The sequence below is a fragment of the Hyaena hyaena genome, unplaced genomic scaffold (assembly GCF_003009895.1).
Source record: "Hyaena hyaena isolate Hyena2069 unplaced genomic scaffold, ASM300989v1 scaffold_508, whole genome shotgun sequence".
Classification (NCBI taxonomy): domain Eukaryota; kingdom Metazoa; phylum Chordata; class Mammalia; order Carnivora; family Hyaenidae; genus Hyaena; species Hyaena hyaena.
Window position 1 is genome coordinate 827,668 of NW_024081139.1, and position 14,509 is coordinate 842,176.

General features: G+C 35.6%; 1 protein-coding gene across 1 annotated transcript in view; it reads left to right on the forward strand.

Annotated features, from left to right (window-relative positions):
- Positions 1-328: 328 nt before the first annotated feature.
- Positions 329-14,509, forward strand: part of KCND2 (potassium voltage-gated channel subfamily D member 2) — a 487,892-nt gene continuing 473,711 nt past the window's right edge. The window contains exon 1 of the mRNA XM_039255016.1: positions 329-1,589. Coding sequence (XP_039110947.1) covers positions 475-1,589 — 1,115 coding nt within the window. The 5' untranslated portion in view covers positions 329-474. The remainder of the gene's footprint in view (positions 1,590-14,509) is intronic.

A 14,509-nucleotide genomic window follows, 5' to 3' on the forward strand; every position in this document is an offset into this window, starting at 1 on the left:
AGGCAAGGTGGAAGGGTCCCCTAATTCATCAAAAGAATACCCCTGGGTGACTGCCCTTCGTTTTCTGCATCCTGCACGACGCCTACTGACCCTACATTATCCAGACTGTGTCAGGGGACAAATCAAAGCACCTGTTTGAAGAAATCGCCGCATGTAAAGTCACCTGTGCACTTACTTGTGCCGGGAGTGGCCTGGTCCGGCTGCTGGAAGAGCTTTGCTTAGGTTCTGCCGGCTGTGATCCGTAGGACGGTGTGTATATACACGTTATTTGTTTCCTACTACACATCCCTGTGTTGGAGGGAAACTTACCTCCCCGAGAACCGTGACTTCACCACGAGCAGTACCTTGGAATAGAACTGGTACCTCCAGACCCCCTTTCTCAGTACTGTGTTTGACGGCAGAAGGGAGGGAGCGTGGCTACTCCGACCCACTGTAGACGCCTGATCGCCCTCCTTGCCTCCGCTTCAAGGAACCATGGCGGCGGGTGTAGCCGCGTGGCTGCCCTTTGCCCGGGCCGCAGCCATTGGGTGGATGCCTGTGGCCTCGGGGCCCATGCCGGCTCCCCCAAGGCAAGAGAGAAAAAGGACTCAAGATGCTCTGATTGTGCTCAACGTGAGCGGCACGCGTTTCCAGACGTGGCAGGACACCCTGGAACGCTATCCAGACACTCTGCTGGGCAGTTCGGAGAGGGACTTTTTCTACCACCCGGAAACGCAGCAGTATTTTTTTGACCGTGACCCAGACATCTTCCGCCATATTTTGAATTTTTACCGCACTGGGAAGCTCCACTATCCCCGCCACGAGTGCATCTCCGCTTACGACGAGGAGCTGGCCTTCTTTGGCCTCATCCCAGAGATTATCGGGGACTGTTGTTACGAGGAGTACAAGGACCGCAGGCGGGAGAACGCGGAGCGTCTACAGGACGACGCCGATACCGACAACGCGGGAGAGAGCGCGCTGCCCACCATGACTGCGCGGCAGAGGGTCTGGCGGGCGTTTGAGAACCCCCACACCAGCACCATGGCCCTGGTGTTCTACTACGTGACGGGCTTCTTCATTGCCGTCTCAGTCATTGCTAATGTGGTAGAAACCGTGCCGTGCGGGTCTAGCCCGGGTCACATTAAGGAACTGCCTTGTGGGGAGCGGTATGCAGTGGCCTTCTTTTGCTTGGACACAGCCTGCGTCATGATCTTCACCGTTGAGTACTTGCTTCGCCTGGCCGCAGCACCCAGTCGGTACCGTTTCGTGCGTAGCGTCATGAGCATCATCGACGTGGTGGCCATCCTGCCTTATTACATTGGGCTGGTGATGACAGACAATGAGGATGTCAGCGGAGCCTTTGTCACGCTCCGAGTCTTCAGGGTCTTCCGGATCTTTAAGTTTTCCCGCCACTCTCAAGGCCTGCGCATCCTGGGGTACACGCTGAAGAGCTGTGCCTCAGAATTGGGCTTCTTGCTCTTCTCGCTCACCATGGCTATCATCATTTTTGCCACAGTCATGTTCTACGCAGAGAAGGGGTCTTCGGCCAGCAAGTTCACCAGCATCCCTGCTGCCTTCTGGTATACCATCGTCACCATGACAACTCTAGGGTAGGTGCCCTCAAGGGAAATGGGTGGAGATTGGATATAGGCGAAGTGATTGTGGACCCAATAACTTTATACCGTGCAGAGGAAATGGTTTTTTTTTTTCCCTCTTTTCTGAATGGGTTTGGGAAAGCATTACCTACTTGGTTTTGAGTACTCTTTAGCCACGAAATGGGTATGATATGGGTTGAAGTTATTTAAGGATTTGGTGGCACATGTTGAGATTGCATACCTGAAAGTGATATTTACACAAAGAAATTTTAGAATTCCTGAATATAAGGAAGGATAATATATATCAATACATAAAGATATGACCATGAAAAAAATGGTGCCCAAATAAAGATGTGAATATGCATGATATATGTTGAAATGCCTAGAGAGAGTTCCAGTGTATTCAAATGAAAAGTTTTCATGTATATTTGAAGTATTATTTTCACATAAATAGATACATGTGGCATGCTTTTTCCTTCTAAGAACCATAATTCTTATTTTGCAACATTATAAAACACAGATTATAGATATCATTTTCCAAGGAATTTGTAATATATATGTACATATTCATATATATGCATTTTCATTTTGGATGATAGGGTATGCAGTTTTAGAATATCAAGGCTGAAACTGATCAACTCTATAAAATGAAGTAGAATGATATTTGCAACATATTTAAGACTATAAATTCATTGTTTAAAAAAAAAAGCCAGTGACTATCACTCACACATTTTTTTTTTTTTTTTTTTTTTTAGAAACTACAGATCCCATAAGGCAATGGGCCTATGACCATTAAATACACTTTGAAGGTAGAGCAGTAGTATCTGGGGAGATTGATGGTCACCAGGGGCGATTGTATTATAGAATTCTGTGCGTTTTAATATCCTTCTAGAATCCTTCCCTATATTCCTTATTTGGGGGTAATGGTGTTTTGCAACTCAATAGACACAGTCCAAATTAGTGGTTTTTAAAAAATAAATATGAAGCTAGAATTAAGATTTTTTTAAGACGGTAGAAAAAAGGAAAAGTATGGAATAATTAATGTTAATCAACTGCAGAAAAGTAGCAGAATTTATATATAATAGGATCTAATAAAATAAAATGGTTAGAGTCTTTTACTTTTATGAGTTCTTAGGTAAGCCAAGTAGTGATGTTAGTGCCCTTTCTTCAGCTTTCTGCTGCTTTTCTTGCATGGTTAATCAGTTCAGTAAGGCTTTGATAATGGCTCTAGGAAAAAAGTTATTCCCAAGGCTGCTTTTTTTAAGTTTTGTGTCTGGCTAATCTAATTGTCTTCTTTAAATGACCATGTGGTTAAAGTCAACTTAATTGTATTAGCCATATTGTGTTGAGCAGAAAGTCTCAGGTTGTCATATGGCCAACTAGTGGACTATTTTATATGTGAACAATTTTTGTGTGAATTTAATTAAGAGTTTATACTAAGCTAAAATACCATACTATGATTTTGATTTTGTTTCACATTTTTTTTTTTTTTTTTTTTTTTACTACTGGTGCAGTAAAAACACAAATCAGTGAAAATCCATATCCTACTGCTTCCATGTCCTTTTTATCGTGGTGGTAATTTTGTGACAAATTTTGAAGGTGATACAGAATACCTGCACAGCGTAGGTGCTTATTTCTTATCAAAGAGAATTATATATATGTGGATGATTTTGGAGGTTATTGTCTTTTTGTCATTTGAAATCTTTGTTAAAGACAATTAGAGAGTGCAAATCACTATCAGGACTTCAAATCAGAAATGCATATGAATAAAAAGAATTCTGTTTTAAGAGGAAATAAAGAAACATTAAAAGGAAATCTATCTATCTAAGGAAATCTATCTATTGAAATTTGGTGTCTATGGTAGTGTTTTTCATGAAGTATCAGTGAATCATTTTAATATCATATACTGTCTATATGATTGAATATCGCTATTATTATAATGAATATTGATGAGATGCTAATTTCATCCAGCTAGAAGTTCTATTCTAGACATGAGAAGTTATTATTATTTTATGACTTTTTTCTTTTGAACTTTATTTTTATTTTCAGGAAAAAAGAAGTGGAAGTGTTAACCATTAATGACATTTTCTTTATTATATAAATAAAATACTTATAAGCATCTTTTTGAAATTTAAGAAACTGAATCATAATGCCCAAGTCAAATCCATGATATGGATTTAGTTCGTGTGTTCTGTATGTAAGTAGATTAGAACAACTAAATACACTTTTTCAAAACTTCGAAGCAAAATGGAAGTTACTTTTATGATTTAAGTTTCACTGAAGTTGAAAATTTTTATTTTGAAGAAATTAGCTAGTTAATGATCCTGATGGACTATAACAGTCATACTTTTAAGATGTAGAAATGTCGATGCAATTAAAATATAATCCATGTATTGAAAAATATATGTGAACATTTAAGAAAGTATACGCTTTATAATATAGCAAAGCTTCTTTTAGAAAGATGTCTTCAGTTTCTAATCAAAACATATTTATAATGTGTTTTATTTTCCTGGAGAAACAGAATTTTTTTTAAAGCCTGCCATTTTGGTGTCTTTGGCTGCATTGTTACTCAGCAGCTTTATTTAAGAACAGAAAATATTCAGTAAAAGCCACTGGCTGAATTTATTTTATCCCTGTAGTTTTATACGTAATGGCTGAAGTGTCAGGTGTAAACTTTCTGGAAAATCTGCAGTAATTTAATATCAAGGTCTGTCTGATAGATGACCAATAATTTCTCCTTACATATTCTGAACTCTTTTTACTTGGCTGTTATTTTTAATGGAGCTAATGTTCATCAATTAATGATAATAGAAGTGAAAATGGAATCCTAAAGAGTGGTTATCAAAAATCTAGCTCATTTAAACATCATCTACATGAGAAAAAAGGCAAGAGCTTTGTAATTCAGGACTGGCAGAATTATCTACCTCTCAGGTCCTTTTAAATAAATGCACTTGGGTTTTGGGCTGAAGAAATGAGCAAGTCTGTCTTAGAACTGTTGTGTATTCATCTAATCATTTTTGTGCTCCCTGAAATCTCAGAACTATCACTATTCTGTGACTTATATATATCAGCTCTCTTCTGTGCTTTTATATAATCAATTATTTAATATGCTGGTAAAATTAATGTTTTGAAGTATGGTTTTAAGCCTACCCATTTCCTATTAAAGTAAGAAACCTTAAAAGCACAATTTTAAAAAAATCAGTGAAAGAAAGTATCAGATAGAATTTTTAGAACAGCGTTTAGATTGAGTGGCCATGTGAATCTGTCCTTTCACCTCATCTTTTCTGTCAGTGCATATTTACAACCTTCACTGGCCCTCAATACCCGTTTACTCCCCTACCTCCCTCCTTTCCGTAATGTAAACTCTAATTGCTGCCATAGACAGTCTTGGAAGGAAAAGAACCCAGACCGCCTCTTTTGTCCAAATGACCTTTGGCAGATGGCACCCAGTAGTTATGTTTCATCCAGGTACTCAAGTGGTGCCAAATTTAGGAAATTTCCAAATGTTTATCAATGATCAAAAAAGATTTTGTAAAAAAAAATATTTAACAAGGTCCAGCGTCAGTTTACATTCACTGTACCTCACGTTCATGACTAAAAACAGATTGTGAGGTGCCTGGGTGGCTCAGTCGGTTAAGCGTCTGATTTGGTTTTAGCTCAGGTCATGATATCAGTGAGATCTAGCCCCGCATAGGGGTAGCCTGCTTGGGATTCTTTCTCTCCCTCTTTCTCTCTGCCCTTCCTCTGTGTGTGCACCTGTTCTTTAGCGCGCACGCTCTCTCTCTCTCTCTCTCTCAAATAACAATGAAATTTAATTAAAAAAAAAAGTAAAAACAGAGATTGTATTACTCATGACATACAACTTTAGAACTTGAGAAATATAATTTCTGTGGTCCAGTTCTTCTTTAATTTTAAAACAAAGTTGCTTTTATCCAAATTTTCACGTGGGAAAGGAAGCTACTACATGGCATTCCTGTAAAGTTTTTGTTTAACATGCAACTTTATGATTTTATCTGCATAAATTATATTCCGATTTCTGAGCCAATCTAGGAAAACAAGAAGTGTGTCATCACAGACAAATACGTAGAATTACATTTATGCTCCCAGAAACCTTAGTGTAGTTGTCCATTCATAAGACTTTAAAAAAACTAGCACTATAATATTTCAATTTTAATAGGTTTACTAAATTGCTGTTTTAAGAAACAAAGAAGCAAAATAGTTTTCATTGCAGTTTTCCTAACACTGTGTCAGATCAGTGTATCTTCTTTTGGATACATTTTTTTTTTTTTTTTGCCACTTTTGGAGTGGCATGATTGGAGAGGGATTGTATATAAAAATATGTCACATATGTTATATTTTGTGTACATACAAATGTGCTATATATATCAAATACAATATATATATTTAAAATGTTGCATTTTATATATCTTACAATATAAACATACACGTTACATAACACATGTATGTTGTTAAATATACATCATTAAAAAGAAGAATGAGCTTTTAAATATTTTCCTGCTAGCTATCACTATTCTGACTACATAGCTTTGGGGAATGTTGGGAGTTTATCTTGCAGAATCATTTAAGTAAATAGAAACTTTTTGTTTACGCAGTTATTGCTAAAAATGGGTAGAATTACTTTCCTCTGTGTCAGCCTCTGCCCAAAATATTGCTAGCATGTTAATCAAATACATCTTTCTGAGGTAAGAAGTACCAAGTATTTATCTTTCAAATGAAAGGGCTATGCTATGGAAACATCAATTTTTATTTTTGCATACTATGATATATATTTTTATTAAATTCTTTATAGAGTGGGTTAATTGTTGGGAGTTGAAAATGGACTTTTAAAGAAATGTAGACATGTGATATGTATTCTTTTTTTAGCATTAAGGTAACCAAACCTTAACTGTCTTTATTTTGTTTTAGTCATCATTTAAATATAGACAGTATTTGACATGACATATAGATGTATCTTTTAAATGTGTGTATTTACCTAGCATTTTCCCTTTTCTTTTTTACAAGTATTTACTTGGTTGCCAAACAAAGGTATGTCAGGAAGAGATAATATATGTTCTGTCAGCACAGCATATTAGAGTATGATTGGTTTCTAATTTTCAGTGAGTCTGTTATGATATGGATATTTTTTTTTCCTTTCAGGATTTTCCTCTAGACTACAGATCAGCTTGGTTTTATTTTATTTGTATAGTTACTTCATTTAATTCTGATGTCATGTATTTTGTATTTGTGTAAACTTTCCTCCCAATTATACTCATTTTTGAAAATGAATTAATGAACTTCAAATGTCTTATTACCTAATTTCTGAATTCACGGTGGAAAGGAACTTAGCTGTTATTCATTCACAGTCCATCATTTTCTACACGTAAAACTTTTTGTGGCTTACTCATAGTTACACAATTAGCAGCAGCATTTTTTCACTTATTTTTTTTCCTGAAGACCATAAACCATTATCTAGGAATATGTAGTAATAGCTATCTAGAGATTACTGCTGATACTACAGAGTAAGAAAAGGAACAAACTTTCTCTTTATTTCAATAATATAATGCATTTCTCTCCTACGTCTGCTCTCTGTGACTCACAGCACATTTCTCAGTGTCACTGCTAGCCCTGCATTTATTTACACAGTACCGGGGTTTTGTGTGGCAGTGCCCAGTTGACATAACAAAACCATGTGTTCTTACCTGGTGAACTCTTAGACAATTTGGAAGCAAACTATATGGAGGTTAAGTATTTTACCTGGCCTAATAAAGAAGAAAATAAATCAATTATTTGGCCTGAATTACCTAAAGAGAGTTGGCCTGAGAGTTGTTAAAAGTATACAATTTAACTTCTATTTCATTGAAAGAGCAGGAGTGGTAAAGAATATTCACTGAAAAGGAAGTATTATTTATTTTTCAGAGCTATAATAATGATTTTACTTCCCTTCCACCCCCCACTCAGTCTCTATATGCCTTGTACTCTTTTCTGATTTTATATATGTTTCTATACATATACGAGTGTGTGTGTGTGTGTGTGTGTGTGTGTGTGTGTGTGTGTGTATAGCCATTTTTCTACCACTGGCTTCAGCAGCTAGATTTGACAATGTGGGATATGGTCTGGTATTGGGGGGAAAAAAACCCAGCACTACAATACCGTTTCTACATGGCTGTGTACATTGATACTGCTCCTTGCTTCAGTGGATCCCATTGGAATTTTTGCCCGTTAATTTTCTTCTTTTAGAAACAGACTTTACAGTGATCTTCTCCATGAAACCTCGACCTCCCATGCCTACACCATCGATAGTTGTAATTACATTTGACATTAGTAATGTTAATTTGTCTATGTTATGGTTTTACTTCTTGCCTTCCTAACTAGATTGAAAGGCTTTTGAGGTATGGGTCCATACCTTTTGGGGACTTATTACCTACTAGTTCAGTGTCTAAATGTAGAAAAATCTATATTAAAGCTTTGCAAGATCATGGTGTGAGGTAATGCCTGCCCACCATGGAGAGCTCCTCAGCTGTGGAACAGTGTCATCCTGACATCAGCAATCATCAACTAATCTAGTCTTTCTCTTTGTTCAGTGTTAGGGGAAACTAGAATTTATTATCTGAACATGTTGTCTTTGTACTGCAGTCTACCCTTATTATTTATCTTTGGACTTGGGATACCTATGAGACTCTTCCCCTCTTTGATCTGTAATTAATTTTCTTCAAAAGTTAGAATTAATGGCTGTCGATGGCTCTTTCCTTAATCAGTGTGCTTTCTGGTGAAGGCTGGTAAATTGCAGGTCCTTTGGGAAGCATATGGAGGTATCTTACAATGCAAGTGAATCAGCACAGAAATGTATTGCCTTCTCTTTCACCCTTAGGTCCCCCCAGTAAACACGAGCTGGCCCTTTTTTCTTTATCTAGGCCCAATCATTAATGTTTAAAATAGAACTGTTTAAAAATAGTGAGGGTTGTCTATAAATGACATATATGATAAATGTAGTCTATAAGAGAGAAGTTCCTATTTGAAGCGATTAAAAGGCAGGTACGTGAAATGTACATACATGTGTAGATCTACATTCTGGCATGGTGCGCTGCATTTTGCATTGGGAATTTTGACTTGTCTGTTATGTAAAGAAGACCTGAATTATAAAAAGTGTGGGGAGAATAGGCAGTGAATTATCAGATGTTAATAATGAGAAAAAATAACATGGAAAGAGGAGGATGACAGTTGAAATAATGTCAAATAGGATGGGAAGGTTTTGTTCTAAAAATGAAAGGTCTTGTATTTTTTGCTCTCATGTGGGCCTGATTCTTCCATCTTTCTCATTCCCTTTGCTTCTAAGAATAACAGTAATAGTGCTTTTGGAAACCCAGAGTTTTACCAGTAGCATATACTCTCAGGAAATCAAAATATGACTCATAGAGTTGGTTTCAATTTAACAGACTTTTGTTGAACACTTACTACCTGTCATTGGCCACAGCAGTAAACATAACTGCCAATTTCCTGACCTTAATTAATAACCCTGTATTCTAGCGGTAAAGGCAGAAGGAAAACCACACCAAGTACTGGTGGGTGCTATAAACAAAATAAGCAGGGTTAAGAAGTGTATTGTTTTGGAAAAGGGACAAAGACCTTGTAATGGGAATATCTGAGCTCATGGCTAACCGAAAGGATGAAGTGAGTTCTGTGAATATCTGGATGAGAGCTTTAGGCAAAGGAGGAGGCTTGGTGTATTCCACCTGAGGCCACTGTAATTAAAACAAAGGGAGAGAGGGGCTTGGTAGCAAATGCTCTCTGAAAGGTAGTAGGGACAAGATAGCTTGGGACAAGGTAGTCCATAGTAAAGACATATGGATTTATTCAGGACATAATGGGATGCATTAGAGAATTACGAGCCTGGTAAGAATAGGGTATGATTTTTTTTTTATGTTTTATTAATTTCTAGGAGAGAGAGAGAGAGAGACAGTGTGAGCAGGGGAGGGTCAGAGAGAGAGGGAGTCACAGACTGAAACAGGCTCCAGGCTCTGAGCTGGCAGTCAGCACAGAGCCCGACGTGGGGCTCGAACCCACGAACCCCGAGATCATGACCTAAGCGAAAGTCGGACGCTTTACTGACTAAGCCACCCAGGCGCCGAAGGGTATGATTTTTGTATTAAAATGAGCACAAGCTCCGAAATACTTAACATTGTTTTAAATGGTCATTTTTTTTTAAATTTTTTATTTATTTCTAGGAGAGAAAGAGAGACAGCGTGAGCAGGGGAGGGTCAGAGAGAGAGAGAGGGAGACACAGACTCTGAAATAGGTTCCAGGCTCTGAGCTGGTAGTCAGCACAGAGCCCGACGCAGGGCTCGAACCCACGAACCGCGAGATCGTTACCCAAGCGAAAGTCGGACGCTTAACCGACTAAGCCACCCAGGCGCCCCTTAAATGGTCATTTTAACATTAATTTCTTTACATGTATAAATCCTTATCCTTCATTAGATTATTATACTTACTTTAAGTTAAAATGTATATCCAATTATTCATGAGATTTTTCCAGAAAAAAATGAAGTATTTTATAAGAATACATTATTAAAGTATTCCCAACTGATAAAAATAAAACTAGTGCAAATGAGAAAATGAATGCCACACTTGAGCTGAAAAGACAGAAGTATTTCTCGATAGAGGTGGAACTATCTGGGAAGTGACTGGGGATTATTTTTTATTTTGAATATAGATTTTCCGACTTACAATTGTCAGTTCTAATGTTAGTGTTCAAGAGTATCATATAAGCATCGATTCTACTTCAATAATATTTCCATTTCTTTTTTTCTCACTTTGCGGTAGGTACATGTATCCTTCTTCAGGTGTTTTGTTGTGACTCTGAAAGAAAAAATAGTTTACAGGTCTTGAAAATTGTCAGAGGATAAGAATTTTTAAACCCAAATCAAACTGGCACCATGCATGTAGCAGATGTGTATATGCAATGAAATCTTACAGAGGCAGTGCTTTGGTAAGAATCCCCATGATGGAAAGTAAAATGTAATCATGGAGAGAACTTGGATTTGGAAGAACAAGAATTGGATTGACAGCATATTTTTTTTAAAAAAAAGTGTATTTCTAGACAAGCAACTTACAGAAATAGGACCTGACGCTAAGGGAACTCAGCATGCCGTCTCACCTTGGCATTCCGTTTCCATTCAGACATCTGTCCTGCAGATCATTCTGCATCCTGCCCAGTACTTCTGTCTGGAGACTTGATTTCGGATGGTTGTAAGCTAGGATTAGTGAGGGTCATCACTAAGAAGAAAGTCCGGGTGTTCCCTATCCTTTGCCTGTGAAGTTGATAATGACAATTATATTGTCATAATTACTAGACTTTTTTTTTTTTTTTTAATTTTGGATGGGGAACTAGTTTGTTTTCATCTCGATGTGGAAGTTTGAATGATCTAACCCTACGCTATTCTAATATATTTTGGAAAAAGAAAATCGTTATGCATATTGTCTTGGATCATACTGTGGAACTTTCATTTTCAGTTCTTCCCAAATGTGATGTTTGGGAATGAAAAGCAAACACATGTATTTGTATTCTTAACTTAGATCAACTTAGTAATGCACATTGGACACTATTGGGTCAGAAAAGAATGTATCTTATGGATTTCACTAATGTTTCATTTTCTGCTTCAGGGAATTTTGATTTGCAAGGATCTTTGGAAATTATCTTGTGGAAACTTCTCAATTTATACTTGGAAAATACCAGAAAACAAAATCACAGAGCTAGTTAGTGGAAAAACCAAAGCTTGATTTCTAGGGGATCTTTTGAAGTCCAGTGCTCTTGAGAACACAGTTCACTGGATGTCTTTTTTCTCCATATTTCTTCCTTTATTGTATATTCTATTTTCATCATTAAACAAAATATTACAAACAAAGCAGTAATAAAACTAAGTAGTGTACATATATATAACTATGTCATTGTCTTCCATTAGATAAAAAGTTTTATATATTCCCCCAGTAGACAATAAATTATATATGTAAAATTTTATATATTCCCCCATTAGACATTAATTATATATGTAAAATTAAAATATATATATATATATGACAAGTAATATAGATTAACAAATTCATACAATTTTATCCTGTCATTCCCCTAGGTTGTCTGCTACATGTTAAGTCTTGTTCAAACTAAAGAGAATTACTTATTAAGTTGAAGTTTCAATGCTGAATTTTATTTTATTAGTTATTTATTTAAAATATTTATTTATTTTAAGAACGAGAGAGAGAACACACAAGTTGGGGAGGGCAGAAAGAAAAAGAGAAAGAGAGAAAGACAGACAGGCTTTGTGCTGTCAGTGTTAGACTTGATGTAGGGCTCGAACTAAAGAGCCGTGCGTTCATGATCTGAGCCAAGATCAAGAGTCAGACGCTTACCTAACTGAGCCACCTAGGTACCCCTCAACTCTGAATTTTGGACAGTTATCTAAAATTCATATGATTTTAATTTTAATATCAGCAGTGTTGAAAACAGGTTGTGAAATCAGTGTCAAATCATTTGTTTGACTTGCTTCATTCTGAAAAGTAGGAATTCAAATTTTGGAATATCAGATACATTCCTAATTTGATCCCAAAAAATCATGTTATGTTTAATCCATTAAATGAAAGACATATTAAGGTTCAAATGAAAGAATATTTTAAAATATTTTTTATTTAAACACCATAACAAGGAATGTATTTTTAGTGGATAGTCTCAACCTTGTTTCAATAATACATTTCCAATTTGAAAAACATGTAAAATGTCATTTTTATCTCTGAAATTACTATAGGGAAAACAACTGCTTTAATTCCCTTGAATTTTTAAAGAAGTTAATATTCTGAAAAATTAGGTAATAAGTAGATACCTCCAGTACTTTAGGAGAAATCTTCAAGATGAAGCTTAATTGGTAAATCATAAGAGAAAGCCTTACATTTCAACAGAATATATTTAAAGGAGCTCAGCCTTTGATACTATGAGCTAAAGAGCTAAGCCAAGATGCATTGCTTTTGTTTTACTCCACATACGTAGAATTTAACTAATTATTATCCTTTTTCATAACAGAATTCTATCATTCATTCATTCATAGCCCTCTATCAGTTTATATGTTTAATAAATTTTAGTAATGTAATATGCACAATTGAGCCTATCCCCAAACTAAAGCTGTATCATTGATATTAACTTATATCTAACCATTAGCACCTCTTTTTCCCATTGTGTCCCACTATCTTTCTCTGCTGGAGATAACCATCATCCTATATACCATCCTATATCCTATAGTTATCATTCTTGAAATGATATTTTTATTCGGGAGATTTTGTTAACTTTATGAAAATATATCATGGTGTACACAGTCTTTTGGATTCTATCATCAAGGTTTCTCTGCATTGTTAATTCATTTTTTTGGCTACTACATAATATCTCATTTCTTTTATGTGATTATTCCACAGTTTATTCAACCACTCTCTTGATGATGACTTTCAGGTTGGTTCTCGGTTTTTTTGAGGAGTGCTTATGCAAATTGTTGGCATGTGTGCATGTTTTTCTTACATATAAAACCTGGAATGACATTGGTGTGTCATAGGTATGAATGTTCAACTTTGGGGATATATAGCCAATTTTTCAATTGACACTCCCATTAGCCACAGATAAATAAATAGAATTTCAAATATGATTATTTCTATGAGGCAGTGGGATGTGATAAAAAGAAGAAGTGCATATGGTTAGATATAAGTTACTATGAAGAAAATAAGAATAGTTTTTATATTGGCACTATTTTTACCTTAATCTTTTTGAAATGAGAAGATAATATAATTGTAGCAATCCTAACTTGCATTGTATTTAACTCCATGGCTTGTAGTTGGGTTTTTCTTTTTCTCTCAACCCAAAAAGATTTACTCTGGTAAACACTGCATTTATATTTTCACAATGTGAAACATTTGGTTAATTTCAACTTTGTGTTTGAAGTCAAGGACAATAATTATGAAAACATCAAACCTGAAAATATCTTGCAAGGCCTTAGTTTATTCATTCATGTGAAATTAAGAATGAGGATTAATATTGATATTCAGTTGGTTTTCTGACACTTTATAGTATCTTATAAAATATTACATATAACTTTCTACAAATGTGTACAATCAAGAAACGGTTCACATCTCTCCATTGATATTGTCTAATTTATCAGAATATTACTGCAGTTAGAAAAAATTGTGCTAATTTCAAGGCATCTCATAGACATTTAGAAGGAGGTACATTACTGTGAAACAGGATGTATGAATAAATGTCAAGAGGAAATTACCTTCATTTCAGGAAATTCTTAATTATGGAAATTAAAATGAATATTATTTCCAGCTCTCCATGAATGACCTTGCATATTTTTTTGTTTGCAACTGAAGGCAAGTGTTTTGAAAAGCATAAATATCTTACAGTGTATATATGTTGATCTGTTTTCTTTTTTAAAATGTAGTATTTGTGCTTTTGTCTTTGAAAGTTACATGAATTTGATATAAAATGTCAGAAGATAGCAGTAAATATTCTCATAAAAAAAAGAATGCAATTTACAAAATGGCTATAAACTCTTCTCTATGGAAAAAGGCACTTTCTTTATTCAGGATTGGCATGGTTTTAGAGCAGTAAAAAGTAAAGTGCCTATTGATTTCACAGAGAACTTTTATTATTTTCATGGGAAGGGTCCAAATACCTTCATAATCACCTAAATGAAAAGTAAGATTATTTTATTTCAATATTAAAAGGAGTTGTTTTTTTCAGTCAAGTAGCAAATTTAAGCAATGTTCTCTGAAATAAACTATTTGAAGCCGAACTGAATAAACTAAGAAGTCACTTTACATCATTCATATTACTTTTACTTCTGTCTCCTCATTATTTTCCACAGTTATACAGTGTCTAGTTTCTGGATCTTTGTCTGTTACTTTCA